Below are 20,600 nucleotides of genomic sequence, written 5' to 3' on the forward strand. Positions count from 1 at the left end.
GGTTTGGAGAAGGACAGGGACATCCTAGTACAGGAAGCTCATAGAACCCCTAATAAATGTGACCAAAAGAGATCCTCACCATGACACGTCGTAATCAAACTCACCACAGTGAAACATAAAGAAAAGATTCTAAAATGTGCAAGAGAGAAACGTCAGATTACTCTCAGAGGATCTCCAATTAGACTCACAGCAGACTTCTCTTCAGAAACCCTACAGGCTAGGAGGGAATGGTGAGACATAGCCCAGGTACTAAGAGAGAAAAACTGCCAGCCCAGAATATTGTATCCTGCAAAGCTCTCATTTGTGAATGAAGGTGAAATAAAGACCTTTCATAGCAAACAGAAATTGAAAGAATTTGTCACCACTTGTCCAGCCCTGCAAAAGATGCTTAAAGATGTGTTACACAGAGAAACACAGAAACACAGCCATCAATATGAAAGAAGGTAAAGGAAGAAAACCTCCCAGGAAAATATCACAGGATGTTCAAAGCATATATTAGAAAATATCTTTGGGAAAATGTCAGGGCAAAGTTATTACTTATCAATAGTCACATTGAACATTAATAGCCTCAACTCTCCAGTTGAAAGACACAGGTTGGCTGAATGGATTAAGGAACAAAACCCAAATATTTGCTGCTTACAAGAAACACATCTTTCCAACAAAGATGCATGCAGACAGAAATTGAAAGGTTGGAAAAAGATATATCATGCCAACAGAAATGAAAAAAGAGCGGGCGTAGCCATCTTAATATCAGACAACATAAACTGTAACACAAAACTGTTAAGAGAGACAAAGAGGGGCACTATATAAGATTAAGGGATCAATTCAACAGGACGATGTAACTATTATCAATGTATATGCACCTATTTACAGGGCACCGGTTAATTTAAAAGATATGTGAAGGGAATTAAAGGGAGACTTAGACTCCAATACAATAGTACTGGGGGACTTCCATACTCCACTCTCAGAAACAGACAGATCAACTGGACAGAAGATCAACAAGCAAATAGTAGATTTAAACGACACTATAGCCCAAATGGATCTAACGGATATCTACAGAACTTTTCATCCTACACATAAAGAATTTACATTCTTCTCAGCAGTACATGGAACCTTCTCTAGGACTGACCACATACTAGGCCAAAAAGCAAACCTCAACAAATTCAAAAGAATTAGAACCATATAATGCAGCTTCTCAGACCATAGTGGAATGAAGTTGGAAATTAGCAACTCAGGAATCCCCAGAGCGTATGCAAACACATGGAGGAGACTGAACAACATGCTCCTGAATGAACAATGGGTCATAGAAGAAATCAAAATCTTTCTGGAAGTTAATGAGGATAACAGCACAACATATCAAAACTTATGGGATACATCAAAAGCAGTATTAAGAGGAAAGTTTATAGCAATAGGTGCCTACATCAAGAAATTGGAAAAGGCAACAAGTAAATGAGATTTCAATTCATCTCAAGGATCTAGAAAAACTGCAACAAACCAAACCCAAATCTAGTAGGAGAAGAGAAATAATTAAAATCAGAGAAGAAATCAAAAGGATTGAATAAAAAAAATTACAAAAAATCAGCCAAACAAGGAGCTGGTTTTTTGAAAAAATAAACAAAATTGACACCCCATTGGCCCAACTAACTAAAAAAAGAAGAGAAAAGACCCAACTCAATATAATCAGAGATGAAAAAGGCAATGTAACAACAGACACCACAGAAATAAAAAGAATCATCAGAAATTACTACAAGGACTTGTATGCCAGCAAGCAGGGAAATTTATCAGAAATACATAGATTCCTGAACATATGCAACCTATCTAAATTAAACCATGAAGACATAGAAAATCTAAACAGACACATAACTGAGACAGAAATTGAAACAGTAATAAAGGCTCTCCCAACAAAGAAAAGCCCAAGACCGGATGGATTCACTGCTGAATTCTATTAGACATTTAAAGAAGAACTCCAATTCTTCTCAAACTATTCAGAACAATCAAAAAAAGAGGGAATCCTCCAAAATTCTTTCTATGAAGCCAACATCACCTTAATCCCTGAGCTGGAAAAAGATGCAGCATTGAAAGAAAATTACAGATCAATATCCCTGATGAACATAGATGCAAAAATCCTCAACAAAATTCTGGCCAATAGAATGCAACAACACATCAGAAAGATCATCCACCCAGACCAAGTGGGATTAATCCCTGGTATGCAAGGATGGTTCAACATTCGCAAAACAATCAATGTAATACACCACATTAACAGACTGCAGAAGATAAACCATATGATTCTCTCAATAGATGCAGAGAAAGCATTTGATAAAATACAATACCTTTTCATGATGAAAACTCTAAGCAAACTGGGTATGGAAGGAACATTCCTCAATACAATCAAAGCAATTTATGAAAAGCCCACGGCCAACATCCTACTGAATGGGGAAAATTTGGAAGACTTTCCACTGAAATCTGGTACCAGACAGGGATGCCCACTTCACCACTGCTCTTCAATATAGTTCTGGAAGTTTTAGCCAGAGCCATCAGGCAAGAAAAAGAAATTAAAGGGATACAAATTGGGAAGGAAGAAGTCAAATTATCCCTCTTTGCTGATGATATGATTCTTTATTTAGGGGATGCAAAGAACTCTACTAAGAGACTATTGGAACTCATCGAAGAGTTTGGCAAAGTAGCAGGATATAAAATCAATGCACAAAAATCAATATTCTTTGTACACACAGGCAATGCAATGGCTGAGAAAGAACTGCTAAGATCAATCCAATTCACAATAGCCACAAAAACAATCAAATACCTTGGAATAAACTTAATCAAGGATTTTAAAGATCTCTATGATGAGAATTACAAAACCTTAAAGAAAGAAATAGAAAAGGATACCAAAAAATGGAAAAATATTCCGTGCTCATGGATTGGAAGAATCAATATCATCAAAATGTCCATTGTCCCAAAAGCAATTTATAGATTCAATGCAATACCAATCAAAATACCAAAGACATTCTGGCAAATCAAAAAGCTGTCTACACCTTAATGTTTACTGCAGCTCAATTCACAATAGCTAAGACCTGGAATCAACATAAATGCTCATCAACAGTAGATTGGATAAAGAAATTATGGGATATGTACTCTATAGAATACTATACAGTAATCATAACCTCTACTCTACCACCAATGGCTCTACTCCCAACCTGTGTGTACTGATGGTCCTCTTCCCCACTTAATGCTGTATAATTGTTCAAACCTGGTAAATGCCACTCTTAGGATTATTGATTACTATCCTCACTCTGTCTTTTATGACCTTGTCTAAATATGATCAGAGTCGGCAAACTTGGAAGGCTTCCATAGCCTTGGCAACTCATGACGACAGCCTAGGGTGGTTACTGGTGCCATAAACTAGAGTGTCAATTTGTTGGGTCAACAACAGGAGCCACTGTGCACTTGCTCCTCATGTGGGATCTCTGTCCTTAATGTGCTGTACATTTTGATTTGATGCTATAACTAGTACTCAAACAGTATGTTTCACTTTGTGTGTCTATGTGGGTGCAAACTGTTGAAACCTTTATACTAAATTGATCTTCTGTATATAAAGAGAATTGAAAATGAATCTTGATGCAAATGGAAGGGGAAAGGGAGCGGGAGAGGGGAGGGTTGCGGGTGGGAGGGAAGTTATGGGAGGGGGAAGCCATTGTAATCCATAAGCTGTACACTGGAAATTTATATTCATTAAATAAAAGTTTAAAAAAATTTTAAAAAAAAGAATACTATACAGCAGTAAAAAAAACAATGAAATCCGGTCATTTGCAACAAGATGGAGCAATCTGGAAAACATCATGCTGAGTGAAATAAACCAGTCCCAAAGGGACAAATATCATATGTTCTCCCTGATCAGTGACAACTACCCAAACACCAAAAAGGAAACCTGTTGAAGTGAAATGGACGCTATGAGAAACAGTGACTTGATCCGCCCTTGTCCTGACTGTTGATGAACAATTAATACTTTTGTTCTAAAAACTATTGTACTTAAAACTATTAGTTGAACTCTTTAATTAACACACAATTATTCTTAGGTGTTTAAATTTAATTGAAAAGTGATCTCTGTTAAATATAAGAGTGGGAATAAGAGAGGGAGGAGATGTACAATTTGGGACATGCTCAAGCTGACTGGCCCCAAATGGTAGAGTTAGAAACATGCCAGCGGATTCCAATTCAATCCATCAAGGTGGAATGTACCAATGCCATCTCACTAGTCCAAGTGATCTCTTTCACTTCACAATTGATCATAATGATAGGTCTAAGAGTCAAAGGGATCACATAAACAAGACTAGTATCTGCTAATACTAACTGATAGAATTTAAAAGGGAGAGAACGGGGCCGGTACTGTAGCTCAATAGGCTAATCCTCCACCTACAGCGCTGGCACCACAGGTTCTAGTCCCATTCGGGGCACCAGATTCTGTCCCGGTTGCTCCTCTTCCAGTCCAGCTTTCTGCTGTGGTCCAGGAGTGTAGTGGATGATGGCCCAAGTCCTTGGGGCCTGAACCCGCATGGGAGACCAGGAGAAGCAACTGACTCCAGGCTTCGGATCAGCATGGTGTGCCAGCTGCAGCACACTGGCCGCAGCAACCATTGGGGGGGTGAACCGACGGAAAAGGAAGACCTTTCTCTCTGTCTCTTTATCTCACTGTCCACTCTGCCTTTCAAAAAAAAGGGGGAGGGGGAATGATCCAACATGGGAAGCAGGATACACAGTAGACTCATAGAATGGCAGATGTCCTAAACAACACTCTGGCCTCAGAATCAGCCCTTAAGGCATTCGGATCTGGCTGACTGAAGAGCCCATGAGAATATTTTAGGCATGGAAAGCCAAGACACTCTGGCAAAATAAAAAGAGAACCTAAATAAAAGATCTCTGTGAGTGAGATCCCAGTAGAAAGAACGGACAATTAAAGAAGGAGGTACCTTTCTCTGAAGAGAGGAGAGAACTTCCACTTTGACTATGAATTTGTCTAAATAAGATTGGAGTTGGCGAAAAGAAAAGGCTTCTATAGCTTTGGCATCTCATGACAAGAGCCTTGGGGCCGGCACCACGGCTCAATAGGCTAATCCTCTGCCTTGCGGCACCAACACACTGGGTTCTAGTCCCAGTCGGGGCACTGGATTCTGTCCCGGTTGCCCTTCTTCTAGGCCAGCTCTCTGCTGTGGCCAGGGAGTGCAGTGGAGGATGGCCCAAGTGCTTGGGCCCTGCACCCCATGGGAGACCAGGAGAAGCACCTGGCTCCTGCCTTTGCATCGGCGTGGTGCGCCGGCCGCAGCGCACCAGCCGCAGTGGCCATTGGAGGGTAAACCAACAGCAAAGGAAGACCTTTGTCTCTGTCTCTCTCACTGTCCACTCTGTCTGTCAAAAAAAAAAAAAAAAAAGAGCCTAGGGAGATTACTGACGCCATAAACAAGAGTGTCAATTTGTTAAGTCAACAACAGGAGTCACTGTGCATTTACTCCTCATGTAGGATCTCTGTCCTTAATGTGTAGTTCAATGTGAATTAATGCTATAACTAGTGCTCAAACAGTATTTTACACTTTGTGTGTCTGTGTTGGTGCAAACTGTTGAAATCTTTACCCAATATATGCTAAATTGATCTTCTGTATATAAAGATAATGGAAAATGAATCTTGATGCGAATGGAATGGGAGAGGGAGCGGGAGATGGGAAGGTTGCAGGTGGGACGGAAGTTATGGGGCGGGGGGAAGCCATTGTAATCCATAAGCTGTACTTTGGAAATTTATATTTATTAAATAAAAGTTAAAAAAAGGAAAAGAAATTGGGAAGACATCAAATAAATGAGTTATCAAAGCATCTCAAAGAGCTAGAAAAAAACAACAAATCAAACCCCAAATTAGTAGGAGGAAAGAAATAATTCAACTTAGAGAAGAAATAAACAAAACTGAAACAAAAAATATGAAAGACCAGTGAAATGAAGAGCTGATTTTTGAAAACAATAAACAAAACTGATACAGCATTGGACCAGCTAAAATATGGGGAATACCAATTCAATAAAATCAAAAATGAAAAAAAATATGTAACAATAGATTCCATAGAAACAAAAAGAATCATCAGGAATTACTACAAACAGCTATATGCCAACAAACTGGAAAATCTAGATAAAATGGATAGATTCCTAGAAACATACAATCCACCAAAGTTGAGGAACAAAGACAGTGAAAACCTAAATAGACAAATAAGAAATGGAGTCAGTAATAAAGACTATCCCAACAAAGACAAATCCAGGACTGGACTACTTCAGTACTGAATTCTACCAGACTTTTAAGAAGAACTAGTTCCAATTCTTCCCAAACTTTTCAGAACAATTCAAAGGGAGGGAATTCCCCCCAAAATCCTTCTGGGACACCTGTATCACTTTAACCCACAAAACAGAAAAAGATACAGCAAAGGAAGAGAACCACAGACCAATATCACAAAGAGCCTTAACCAAATAATAGCTAAATGAATCCAACAACACATCAGAACTATCACTCACCTGGATTAAGTGGGATTTATCCTTGGCATGTAGCAATGGTTCAAAATGTAAAAAATCAATAAACGCGATACATCACACTAACAAACTGAAGAATAAAAACCATATGATTCTCTCAATAGATGCAAAGAAAACATCTGATGAAATACAACATCCTTTCATGATAAAAACCTCAAGCAAATTGGGTGTAGAAGGAACATTCATCAACACAATCAAGGCAACCTATAACAAACCCATAGTTAGCATCATGTTGAATGGAGAATAGTTGAAAACATTTCAACTAAAATCCAGAATCAGACAAGGATACCCACTCTCACCATTACTATTCAATACAGCCCAGGAGGTTTTAGCTAGAACTGTTAGGCAAGAAAAAGAAATCAAAGGAATACAAATTGGAAAGAAAGAGGTCAAATTATCCCTGTTTGCAGATGACATGAGTCTATGTATACAAGAACCAAAAAACTCCACTTAGATATTATTGGAACCCATAAGAGAGTTTGGTAAAGTTGCAGGATATTAAAAAAATATAAAAAAGTCAATATCCTTTGTATACACAAACAACGAACACAAATATGCCATGGCTGAGAAAGAACTTGTAAGATCAGTTCCATTCACAATAGCTACAAAAAATTGAGTATCTTGGAATAATTTAAACCAAGGAGATGAAAATCCCTACCATGAAAATTATAAAACATTAAAGGAATAGACAAAGACACAACAAATGAAAAACTCTTCCATGTTTGTGTATTAGAAGAATATCAAAATGCCCATATTACACAAAGCAATTTACAAATTCAATGATATCACGATCAAATTACCAATGACACTCTTCTCAAATCTAGAAAAAATGATGCTAAAATTCATATGGAAACACAAGAGACCCCAAATAGCTAATGGAATCTTAAACAACCAAAACAAAGCCAGAGTTATCACAATATCAGATTTCAAGACATACTACAGGGCACTTATAATCAAAACAGCCTAGTACTGGCATAAAAATAAACATGTAGACTAATGCAACAAAACGGAAACTCCAGAAATCGCTCCACGCATCTATAACCAACAAATCTCAGACAGAGGAGCTAACATCAATCCTTGGAGCAAGGACAATCTTCAACAAATGATGCTTGGAAAATTGAAGCTCCATATGCTGAAGTGTGAAACAAAACCTTTACCTTACATCTTACACATAATCAAATCAAAATGGATCAAGGATTTAATTCTACAACCTGATACCATCAAATTACTAAAGAACAACATAGGAGATAGTCTGCAAGACATTGGCATAGGCAAAGACTTCTTGGAAAAGACCAAGAAGCACAGGCAATCAAAGCAAAAATGGACAAATGGGATTACATCAAGCTAACAAGCTTCTGCACTGCAAAGAAAACACTCAACAAAGGGAAGAGGCAATTGCCAGAATGGGAGAAAATATTTGCAAAACATGCAGCTGATAAAGAATTAATATCCAAAATCCATAAAGAGCTCAAGAAACTCAATAACAATAAAACAAACAATACAATAAAGAAATGGGCAAATGACTTGAACAGGCATTTTTCAAAAGAGTAAATTCAAATGGCCAACAGACACATGAAAAACTGTTCAGGATAAATAGCCATCAGGGAAATCAAAACCACAATGAGATTTTACCTCATCACAATTAGAATGGCAGTCATACAGAAATCAAAAAATAACAAATGCTGACAAATATATGGGGGAAAAGCCACCCCAATCCACTGTTGGTAGGAATGTGAACTAGTACAGTCATTGTGGAAGACAGTATGGAGATTCCTCAGAAATCTGAATGTAAACCTTCCATATGACCCAGCCATCCCACTCCTGGGAATTTATCCAAAGAAAATGAAATCAGCATATGAAAGAGTTTCTGCAGCTCAATTCATAATAACTAAGATATGGAATCAACCCAGATGCCCATCAACCAATGACTAGATAAAGGAAATATTGTATATATATACACTATGGAATATTACTCAGCCATAAAATAGAATGAAATTCTGTCTTTTGCAACAAAATGGATGCAACTGGAAACCATTATACTTAGTGAAATATGCCAGTCCCAAAAAGACAAATACCATGTTTTCCCTGATCTGTGAGAACTAATAGAATATTAAAAAATGTAATGTGTATGAGTAAAATTGACATTTTCAGAACTGATTATTTACAGCCTTTGTCTCTACTGTTGAGGAACAGGGTTTTTGGTTGGTTGTTTTTTTGTTTTGTTTTGTTTTGTTTTGCTTCTTACTATTTGTTGAATTCTTTACTTAGTGGAGGGTTAACCTTATGGCTATAAAATAAACTGAAAAGAAGATTAAATTAAAAGAAAGAAAAGAACAGAAGGATGAAAGAGAGTGGGACCACGGGAGGGAGGGAGAATAGGGTGATAAATATCACTATATTCCTAAATCTGTATATATAAAATACATTAAATTTCTTCCCCTTATATAATTTAAAAAAAAAAATTAAGAGTGGAAACTTACCCAGTTATGGTGTCTAAGAGGTTGGCCTGGTGGGAAGTCTTTAGGTCACAGGAGGTGTGTCCTGGAAAGGCAGTTCTCCTGAGGGTTAGATATAGAAGCCTGAGTCAGACCAAGCCATTCTGTCTCTGTATCCTGGCCCAATGTGTGGTTATTCCTCTGAGCATATTCCACTACTGCCATTTTCCAGTGCCACAAGCTGGCCAAATCACAGTGCCCACTTGATCCTGGACTGTGAGACTCCAACACCATGAGCTAAAATAAACTTCCTTCCTTAATAAGTAATTTGTTCAAGGTATTTTGTTGCAGTAACAAAAAGATGATTAACATAGTCTTTGAGCTCTTGACTTGTCAGTATTTATAATTAATACCCAAGACATTCTGAATTAGTGCCTGGCAGGTGGAAGTAACTGAATAAATGTTTTTTTTCCTTCCTTTCCAATCTGTGCCAGAGGCAGAAACTGCTCACAATGCAATGGAAAAGACAATAGGAGTGGAAACTGGGGAAAACCTGGACAGACTCCAAGAAGGAGGAAAACCTGATTTAGAAAGGAAGGGAGAGTTAGGGAAATGAAAAGGAGGAAGAAGTTAAGACAGTACTTTATATAGTACCTTTACGCACTAGGAGAGAGAAACTTGGAGAGGGATGAACCTCCTTTTAGTGTGGAAGAAAAAGATACACAGGAGGACAATTCTAGGTGGAATCATGGAGTTAACACAAGTTCATTCTGAGAGGATGCCAGGGAAAGATTGGCGCCCGGTTAAATAAACCAGTAAGCTGGCAGCAGTGGCTCCCTCTCATCATCCTTTTTCCTCTCCTCCCCTTGCTTCTCCTCTTCCTTCTCCTCTTTATCTCTGTCATGTCTCCCTCTTCCACCTTCTCCCTCCACTTGTTTTTCCTCCTTTTCTCCCTCCTCCTCCTCTTATCATCACCAGCATCAGCATCAGCATCAGCATAGTCATCCTCACCATGAGAAATGATAACAGCCAGCACTTGCAGATGATGGTCCATATGCTCAGCAGTGTGCTAAGGATTTACACAGATCTTTAATCTTCACAGTAGCCTACAGGACAGGTAATGTGATAGTCCTCATTTTACAAATGAGTCACACAGTTAGTAAGCAATATTTCTTATTAACCTTGAATATACATGGCTTCATAATTCATAAGACTCCATGGGTGAATGTCAGAGAATTCATCTTTGAAAACAACAGCATTAGCCTTCACTATAACACTAGCACAGAGAGTCAGTTACCGGTGTAAACAGCACTGTGATTCAGAGACATGGTCAATAACAACATGAAGAAGTGTTCAGCATCATTAGTTATTGGAGAAATGCAAACCACACTAGGAAACCACTGCATAACCATTAGAAAGGCTAAAATAAAGGAGACTGACAACACTAAGAGACTGCACAAGAAATATATGGAGCAACTGGACCTCTCAGACATTGCTAATGAGACTGTAAGATTACGAAACTATTTCATTTATTATTAAACATATCTACCCTATGACCCAGTCTTTTCATCCCTAGGTATGCACTCAAGAGAAATGAAAACATACATCCACACAAAAACATATACAAAAACACTCATAGCTGCTTTCTTTGTAATAGCCCCAAACAGGAAACAAACTGAATGTTCAACAACAAGTAAATGGATATAAAAACAAATCAGTGATACTCATTCAATGTACAACCCAACACTAGAAAGGAACAAACTGAGAATACACACAGTGTGGATGAACTGGAGTATCATCATATAGAGCCAAAGAACTCAAACCTTAAAGAGCACCCACAATAAGATTCCATTTACATAAAATACTAGAAAAATGCAACTAGTACGAACTAAGATACTATCCATGGTGACAGAAAGCAGATCAGTGGTTTCCTGGGAGTTAAGGGTAGAGAGAAGATGGATGGCAAAGGGTCAGGAGGAATCTTTTTGGAATGACAGAAAAGTTCTGTAGCTTTTGTGGTATTGGTTTCACTAACATTCAGCTCTCTTTCCATCCATGTGGTAGGTTTCATTTCCTTGCCCCTTGCAGAATGGAGCATGGCCACATGACTGGTTTGGTCAATGAAATGGGAGTGGAAGGAGTCAGAGCCAGGTGGAAATTTTTGATCTGATATATTCCCATTCCTTTCTGAGCCTTTCAGAGAAGAATATATTCAGAAGGGATTTCCAGGAAGTCCCTGAGTGGCTATGATAAGCAGGGCCACCACCCATTTCCCCACCTGCTGTAAAGAATAGTAGCATAAATAAAAGGAAAAAATATGTAGCCTCTGGATTTTGGGGGTAGTGCTTTGTGACTGTCAAAGTAACCTCTTCTTACTGACACAAGTGCAATTTTAAACAGTAACTGATCATAACACAGAAGAGGTTTCCAGGGGAAAGAATTTGCAAGAGGGGAGTCTAGGTTAAAGTTGTCTGTAATTCACAGATGGTAATCTGTAGGTGCAGGCACCAGAACAGGACCTGGGAGATTGAAAAAGCAGTGGAGGAGATGTGTTGGCAAGAATCAACAAGAGTCAATCATGACTTGGAGATTCTGAAAGCACCGAAGAGTCTAATTGCTTCAGAAGTGTTGAAAAGAGAAAGGTCTTGAAAAGAAAAAGGATGACTAAAGAGGAAAGTTGAAGTAAAAAAAAAGATTAAATAAGGCGCTACCAGCAGGTTTGGAGAAGTGTATTTCATCAAAAGCAGAGGCAGGACCTTATACAATTCAGCTATAGGAAGATCACAAAGTTTGAAGACAGAGAGCTGACTCTGAACAGATGAATAGGACAATTCTTTCAACTTGTTCACTTGTTCAGTTAGCAAACAGTGACAACTTCATTTGCTTATTCCTTCAATAACAGCAAAGAACACAAAAATCTTCATGCCCTACAGAGTTTACATTGAAATACAGGGAAGCAAACATAACACTTTAAACATCATGCAGAAAACAGACATGATCTTATACTTCTAAAGGAGATTAAAAATAAGTACAATGACCTTATAATTTTAATGGAGGTTAAAAATAAGTACAATAAGGGGTTTGTCAAAGGCAATGATCACTTCACTCAGTTAATAACTGCTATCTGCTATCCAAGTCAAAGCCAGAGATATCCGTATCCTTTGTATATACAAAAAGAACTGTTCACTTTCCTTTTTCTGCTTTAGATTTAAAAACACAACTGTGAAAAATCAACTCTCTTGACTCCAAAACTTAAAAAAAAAAATCAGTGTTTCTGGGGGTATGCATTTTGCTGAGCTGTTAAAGTGCCACTTGGGATGCCCACATAGCAGAGTATCTGGGTTCAAGTCTCAGCTTCACTCCAGATTCAGCTTCATGCTAATGTACACACTAGGAAGCAGGAGATGATGGCTCAACTGGTTTATTTCTGCCACCCATGTAGAAGCCCCACTTTGAGTTACTGACTCTTGCTTTAGTCTGGCACAGCCCCAGCCCTCAGGTGCATTTGGGGGAGTGAAATAGTAGATGAGAGCTCTCTGTGTGTCTCTGTGAGAAAACACCACATGGTAATCATACCAAACCCTGTTCCAAAGGGAAGAGGCTATGTGGGGGGGGGGGGGGGGGGAAATGGGTGATTAAATCTGGCTTTTAGGCAAAGTCACTTCCAAGATTTTCTTGTGTGTACATCACCTGGAGATCCTGGTGAATGTTGGCTCCAACTGAATGAGTCTGGATGGGGCCTGAGGTCCTGATTTTAAGAAGCTCCCCAGGAGGCCAGCGCCACAGGCTCACTTGGCTAATCCTCCACCTGAGGCGCCGGCACCCCAGGGTTCTAATCCTGGTTGGGGCACTGGATTCTGTCCCGGTTGCTCCTCTTCCAGACCAGCTCTCTGCTGTGCTTGGGCCCTACACCAGCATGGGAGACCAGGAGGAAGCACCTGGCTCCTGGCTTTGGTTTGATGCAGCGCGCCTACTGTAGCAGCCATTTGGAGAGTGAACCAACAAAAAGGAAGACCTTTCTCTCTGTCTCTCTCTCACTGTCTAACTCTGCCTGTCAAAAAATAAAAAAAAGAAGCCCCCCAGGATACCAGTGCTGCTGGTCCCAGGAAGCCAAGGCAAGGTCCTAATGCCTTGGGAATGTCAAGGGAGGTAATGGGCTATGCTCAACTCTTGTCCCTTTAGTACTGAGCTCAAAAGAGCATCTCGATTCTGTGCAGCCATTTCTCATTTTATCTACCTGCTTTCCTTTATGTAACAGGAGAATCAGATTCAAGAGTGTCATTGTTATGTAAAGACCCTGACGAAAGGGTTTGTGGCGGATCATGAAAGACCTAAAACATAGATGGTAGATACCATGGTTATCCCGATGTTACAGAAAGGGACAACTCCAGAGAGGTTGGTTCACACTAGTCAATCTGGAAAAGACTCAAACCCCAGAATCTACTCCATAGAGCAAGCTCTTTTTCTTTTTTCTTTTTGACAGGCAGAATTAGTGAGAGAGAGAGAGACAGAGAGAAAGGTCTTCCTTCCATTGGTTCGCCCCCCAAATGGCCGCTATGGCCAGCACTGAGCTAATCCGAAGCCAGGAGCCAGGTGCTTCCTCCTGGTCTCCCATGCGGGTGCAGGGCCCAAGCACTTGGGCCATCCTCCACTGCCTTCCCAGGCCACAGCAGAGAGCTGGACTGGAAGAGGAGCAACCAGGACTAGAACCCAGAGTACCAGCACCACAGGCAGAGGATTAGCCTAGTGAGCTGCAGCGCCGGCCCAGAGAGCAAGCTCTTCACCATTGTTTTCTCCTTTCTGTATTTATGTCACAGGTTTTTCTCCTGCTGTGAAACTACACAAAAAATGACTGGCAGGTGACTGTTGCCTCCCATTCTAATATTAAGAAAGCCAAGTCTAAATTTCCATCAAAATGCCTTGATTTCAGGAAAAGGCAATTTAAACTCAAACTGAAAAATCTTCTGGAATTCAGCAAAAAGACCATTTAACATTAGTATCAAGCATTTTTTTCCTTTCAGAAAGCAATATTAATTCATGGAAGTTTATCCTATACATTTTGGAACTCTAGAACATCACTTTATCAGAACTTTTGCCATCCTGACCCACCAGGGTAGCCGAAGATTGCATAAGAACCTTCCCTATTAATGGAGAGAAGCTATTCCATTGATGTTCTACACTACAACATCTGCGGTCCAGGCACAAATTCCATAGTTTTCTTAAGTCCTAAAAATGAGTTTACTATATGTCACCTTTATTATTCTACTAAGGAGAGATCCTAATTCAATGCAGGTATCCAATACATGTATGTAACATTCTGAAACATGTTTGCACATCCAACTCTCCAGGGAGCTTTAAAACAGGTCACCACTAGAGAGTCTGATAGAATTGGATTGGGGTGGACTGCCAGTCAGGGTTTTGAGAGGCTCCTCTAGAGATTCTAGTGCACTGTGACAGCTGAGAATTGCTGGCATGAAGGAGAACAGAGGGAAACCTGCCCTTTCACTCTGTTGTCCAAAAAAGAATCAGGGGTTGTCCTCAATCACTGTTAGAGTTTTGCCTTCCAACATGTCTTCCTAGGTCTAATACTAGACACTACTACACCTTAGTTCCAACTGCAAGCAAGTGAGTCCCTACAACCAGAGACCAGCCACATTGGTTCATACCTGGTGTTGGATAGCCAACCCCTGCAGATGTCAGCAGATGGCTCCAAAGTGAGAGCCCCTAACCAGGGGGTGGAAGTCAGGTGGTCTTTGACCTTGAGTGAGGAAAACTGACAACCACACTTTCACCCATCCTTCACTGAAGTCCAGCACTTTCTTCATGTTTGAGTATAATGTCAGTAGACCGCAGTAGTCCCAGTGGTTCTTGGGAGTCTGCTGTCCCTAGGATTTTCATGTTGCACTTTAGTTTGGGCAGTTATCCGAAAGCACCATTTGCAGTGATCACTACTTTGATACTACAATTGTTCACTAGACCTGCAGTGAGATCTAGTTATTTGATACAATAACGACGAAACACTTATGTCATATCAGGACTTTAGAACTGCACTTTGAGAACTGTATTCCAGTTAAACTGATTCTGACTTAATAGCATTTTATGATTTTAACATTATTCCAAGAAGAGGTCTAAATGCTTCACGGCAGCCCGTGTGGTCCATTATCCAAGAAAGAGCAACAGCCCTACTGGAAGACTGCGCCCCAGCAGGACAAATGACGCCCACCTGCGTCCAAGGCCACCTCCAGGAAGAGCATGCTCAGGAAGGAGACACCCTGGACCAGAGTTGGGTCTCGTTTTCCCCTGCGTTTCCGTAGATAAGATTCAGCCTGAAAAGCTAGCTGAGTTCAGTGGAGAATAGGATGCGCGTTCTCTTTCCCCTCAGCTGCCTCCTGCTCTTGGCATTTTGAGTGCCCCAACTGCCAGGCCGGTAACTCGAGCCTCCAAATTAATCAAAACACACAGCGGCTGGTTCAAGCCCAGGCAGACAAGCCTGGGAGCCAGACAAGCTCTCCTCTGGTGACCCCCAGCCCCGCCCGCCCCCGCTTGGATGAGGCACTTCCTCCACTGCCCACCCCCCGACCCCCACCCCGGCGTGGGCCCCGGGCCAGTGATTGCCCAGCCCGTGGGCGCCTTACCTCGGGGAGAACGCCCGCAGCGCTGCGACGCCTCCTCTCCCCTCACCGGACTCGCACCTCTCGGCTCGGCCTCACCCAGGTCCACCTGCGACCCGGCTGCCTCTTCGTGGCGCTCTCAGGCAAAGTCCGGCTGCAGCAGGTTGGAGCAGGGGAAAGCGGCCCGTTGCACCGCCGCGGGAGCTGGAACGGGGCCTCCAGAGTGCACGCCAGGCGCGCCTCCCGCTTAATCTGGGCAGGGCCACAGGCCACTCCCTCCACCCCGCGCGGCCACCTCCCCACACCCCCTAAATTCCTCACCTCCGACCTGCGCATTCTCCCACCCCGCCCAGGCCCTGGGATCCTGGGCTCATCACCTCCTTAACCCCTTACCCTGGGTCAGCGCCCACCTGCCCCGCAGGCGCCCAACCTTTTCTCCCTCCTGGGCACTTCTCCCATAGAGACTGTGCCTGGTGAGCTGGGAGGGAGCGGGGACGAGGGCGGGACCTGAGCCACTTCTTCCCTCCCTTGGAGTCACAAACCAAAACCCTGGATGGGGAGGGACGGACCGCGGGGCTGAGCGCTACAAAACGCGCGCCGGCGAGCTGGCCAGACGAGCTTCACAGCCGGGGCTCCTCAACCGCACCGCTCGGGGGACGCGGTGGCCCGAGAGCCTGCGGGTCCCGGACACGCTGGGGCTCTGCAATGGCACCCAGCGTGCGCTCCGGGACGGTGCCCAGGTCCCCGGCGCTCCTGCTGCGGCTCCTACTGCTGCTCCCGGCTGCTGCGCCCGCGGCGGCCAAGGTGAGTGCGGGGCTGCGCGATCCTCACGCGGGCGTCCCGGGCCCAGGCCTGCCCCATCCGCGGGGCGCTGTCCTCGAGCCGCTGCCTGGACAGTGGCTCGGCCGTGGGTGCGCGGAGGTCTGGGGAGCTGCCGCTGCAGCGGGAGGGAGTGGAGAAGAGATGCCCGAGCAACAGGTGGAACGCGCCGGGCTGGAGAAAGAGGCCAGGAGAGGGTTGTCCAGTTTCCCAGGAGGAAGGATGGGAGGAAATAGGGCCTCCAGAGGCCAGTAAGTGGATAATCGCCAGGGACGATATTTGAGAACACCGGATATGCGGATGCGCGAGGTCGCGTTGGGAAACCGAGAGACAGCCAGCCCAGGCCAAGAGCTCAGAGGGCAGGCAGGAGATGCCCGCGGGAGTCCCAGCCTTGCCTTTCCCAAGGCCTCACGCTGAACTTTGACCTCCCAGGCCTCAGTTTCCCCTTATCGAACATCGTCCTCCAGTGTTCTCTGGGGGCTGTTGGGAAAAGCGAATGCCAACAGTGACAGCATAAGAAACAGAGCTCTTATAAGACTAAGTTATAGCTTTGAATTGATTTGTATTTGGAAATCTGGGTTCATTTAAATCCACCCCATGGTTTTCTTCTTTACCGTTAAAGATAAATGGTGTGTCCTGAAAACTGTTAGGCCTGCTGGAGTTGAGTTACTATTTAAACCTGCAAAGGAGAAATTGGACGTCTCAGGTGCCTTGTGTTGTCTTAACACTTAAAAACAATTTGGGTGATGACATGGTATAGTAAGTTTCATTACCAAGGTTGGGCAGAGGTTTTACAAATTTCATAATTGAGACTATGATTAGAGGTTAATAGTCACAAAAATATTTACATGTTCACATAAGAGTTTTAGAACTTATGGCCTTAGGTAATCTAAGTCGTTTCTATTTAATTTTTTTCAAAGATTTATTTGAAAGAGTTACAGGGAAGGAGGGAGAGACAGAGATCTTGCATCTGCTGGTTCGCTCTCCAGATGACCCCAAAGGCCAAGGCTGGGCCAAGCTGAAGCCTGGAGCTTCATTCTGGTCTCTCACACAGATAGCAGAGGCCTGAATAGTTGGGTCGTCTTCCACTGCTTTTCCCAGGCCATTGGCAGGGAGCTGGATGGGAGGTGGAGCAGCCAGGACATGAACCTGCATTGCCAATAGGACTCTGGCATCTTAGGTGGTGGCTTTCCCAGCTATGCCACAATGTAGGCCCCTCTGCTTAAATTTTTAATGAGGTCATTGTAGACATCACAAAAGCTAAGGCCCTCTCAATGACCACCCTCAGACTTCTCCCTATTTCCTTGTCTTCCCAAAACTGCCCTGTCTCTCCACTTTCATATTTCCTTCCATTTTCTATTTATATACATTTTTGTATATTTTTTTTATTTTTTAAAATTTTTATTTAGTAAATTTAAATTTCCAAAGTACAGTTTATGGATTACAATGGCTTTTCCCCCCAGTAACTTCCCTCCCACCCGCACCCCTCCCATCTCCTTCTCCCTCTCCCATTCCATTCACATCAAGATTCATTTTCAATTATCTTTATATACATATATAATTTTCAATTATCTTTATATACGTCTTTATATGCATTTTTATGAATCCCCAAACTATGTTTTTTTGCTTATGCTCTTTAACATAATTGATCTATCCTTTTGCAACCTACAGATCTGTCCATGTCAGAATTTAAGATCTACCTCTTTTCCTTCTTATTCTGTTAGGAAACTTTTACAGTATGCCCAAGTTAACTGAATGATTCCTCTATCAATTTATATTTAGGTTGTCTAGTATCTCACATTCTAAAAGATTTCGTAATCTGTGTCATCTCTTTATGTAGCTGGTTCTAACAAAAATACACTTTGTACAAATTAGGAGCTAAATAGTTCTAGGCATGATGGATAACCTTTGCCCAAGTCACCTGCTTTAATCAGGAACCAATAAACCAAAATGCAAAAGACCTGAAGGAGGTATATGTTGTGAGAAGAAGAGGAGAGTGCTAGAGCAGGGTTTCCACATCTTTCTGACTCAAAGAAGAGGAGAAAGATTGGGAAAGGGGTGGGGAATTACACCTGGGTAAGGATCAGACTGAAAAAGCAAGGCTCTGTGCCCACACATCTCTAGTTAAGCCATTTTCAGTTCCATTCTTATATTCCCTCATTAATTTTACATGTAACATTTTCTGAGTTGAGGAATCAAATCTCGGTGACTTCCTGCTAGTATGATAAATACTTCTATTTATTTTGTTTTGATCATTACTTGAAGTCAGTCTTTGTTAAAAGGTTTAATGATTATAATTTCCATTGTAGCTGCTATATTAAGTAGAAACCACGTCATTAAAATCGTGAAATATGCCTTCATCTTGTAGCAAAAAGGAATCACAAATTAACTGGTCATTGCATGAGACCAAATGACACCCTCCCCAGAATATCTCTGATACCATTCAAGACAGTTGACCATGCTGTGCCTCAAGTTTTCTCATCTGTGAAATGGGTGCGTTGAAATCCCTTCTGGGGCAAGCAGACGAGGCAGTCAGTGTGTGAGCCAGTGGGATCAGGGCAAATTTCAGGACCAATCGGTTGTTGCTATTCTAGAGTTAAGGCCCAATTATTCCAGAATCACTTTAGGAGAGAGACTGGGAGTCTAGTTTTTAGTAAAAACATTTCAAATTCTAAATATTGTCAATGAAGTCAAAACTTTACAAAAAATATAGTGTGGGCCAAACAATGTATAAGTGAGAGGCATATTTAACGTTTGGTCCATCATCTTTAAACTCTTTGTGAGTCACTAGTTAAGGAGGTATTTTGCAAATATCTCAAAATGGAGAGATAGTGGTGGCGTTTACTCTTCAGCTGGAGTTTAGACAGGGTGGAACTGCCTGCCCACACAGTTTGTCCGGCAGAAACACCTGCAGTGAAATTCCTGCGCCACTTTGCACTGGCAGCAGTGCTAGGTCTGGCTGGTCAGAGCCTCCTTGAGGCTGGGAGGCATTTGCTGTCATCCCAGGTGATAGAACTGGTAAGGAAGCTGTTGAGAGCTCCTTCTTTGATCTCTGCAAGGGGTGAGGTTCTCCTATTAAGCTATCATGGTTCATCCTTCAGCCTTTTGCCTGAAAATTCCAAACTGAGTAGAATTATGATTAGAAGCAAATACCAAAAACTGAAAAGTAGCTATATTAAGGGAGAATGCTTTCTCACCTTAGTTCATTTTTAGATTTAAAGATTAACCTGAATTAGGAAACATTAAAAAAAAATGTGATATACATCAGTTTTATCTATCCCTAAGATTATGCAAATGTTAATAACCTTTGACTTGTTTGTTCTCAAATCTTTTTGGAAAAAAATATAAATACAGCAAATCATATATACGTTCTTTATTCTTTCCTTCCCAGGCAGCATATGTATACCATTCCCCTTGCATGCTTTCGTGTGTGTGTGTGTGTGTATGTAGATCCCACAAAAATAAACGATTGTTTTCCTGTCTTTCAAATGTAATAAGTGCACATTATTCCTACCTATTGGTGCATCATGCAGCATGATTATTTGCAGTAATAGCTATTGCATAGTATCCAGATGTGTAAATCAGTCTATTTTGCACCCCCCCCAAGAATGTCTTTACATTTGCATTATCAAGTTGCAATGCATATTTTTGTATACATACAATTGTAACAACTAGAATTTGAATTGCTAGGTGGTTTGTAGAGAATACATATTTTAATTTATTAAGGCTTGTCAAGTTGATCTACAAAAAGGTAGTGCCAACAACAAACCAGGATACCTATTTCTGCATATTCTTGGCAAGAATATGGTTGGATGTTAATGGGCGTGAAGTAACATCTTATTTTGACTTGAGAGTGTATGAAGCTTTCCATATTTTAATTGGCCATTTGCATTGCCCTCAGTGTAAACTGCATGTACAACTTTCTGCCTATTTATCTATTAGGGATGTAATTACTTAAGATGCTAATTAATTAGAAGTTTTATATATTTAGATGTTTTGGTCAGATTCTAACTAAAATTTTATGCACATCTTTGGTTTATCTTTTCATTTAGTTGTTGGCACCATAATGTAAAACACTTTTTTCTTTATGATCTCAAATTTATTCATCTTTTTTTGATATTTTGTCTTTTGTTGAAGAAACCCTCTCCTTTCCTGGGATTATAAAAGTGTTCTATGTATC

General features: G+C 41.4%; 2 protein-coding genes across 6 annotated transcripts in view; one reads left to right on the forward strand and one right to left on the reverse strand.

Moving 5' to 3' along the window:
- Positions 1–16,077, reverse strand: part of COL4A4 (collagen type IV alpha 4 chain) — a 165,933-nt gene extending 149,856 nt beyond the window's left edge. For 3 of the 5 annotated variants that reach the window (XM_062192969.1, XM_062192941.1, XM_062192979.1), the window contains exons 1-3: positions 15,995–16,077; positions 15,626–15,755; positions 9,036–9,113 (exon numbers count right to left, since the gene is read on the reverse strand). The gene's annotated coding sequence lies outside the window, so the exon portion shown is untranslated. The remainder of the gene's footprint in view (positions 1–9,035; positions 9,114–15,625; positions 15,756–15,994) is intronic. The other 2 variants (XM_062192950.1, XM_062192960.1) reach the window with 2 other exon arrangements.
- A 229-nt stretch (positions 16,078–16,306) lies between these two features.
- Positions 16,307–20,600, forward strand: part of COL4A3 (collagen type IV alpha 3 chain) — a 146,663-nt gene continuing 142,369 nt past the window's right edge. The window contains exon 1 of the mRNA XM_062197363.1: positions 16,307–16,405. Within this exon, the coding sequence (XP_062053347.1) occupies positions 16,307–16,405 (99 nt within the window). The remainder of the gene's footprint in view (positions 16,406–20,600) is intronic.

The sequence above is a fragment of the Lepus europaeus genome, chromosome 1 (assembly GCF_033115175.1).
Source record: "Lepus europaeus isolate LE1 chromosome 1, mLepTim1.pri, whole genome shotgun sequence".
NCBI classification, from domain to species: Eukaryota; Metazoa; Chordata; class Mammalia; order Lagomorpha; family Leporidae; genus Lepus; species Lepus europaeus.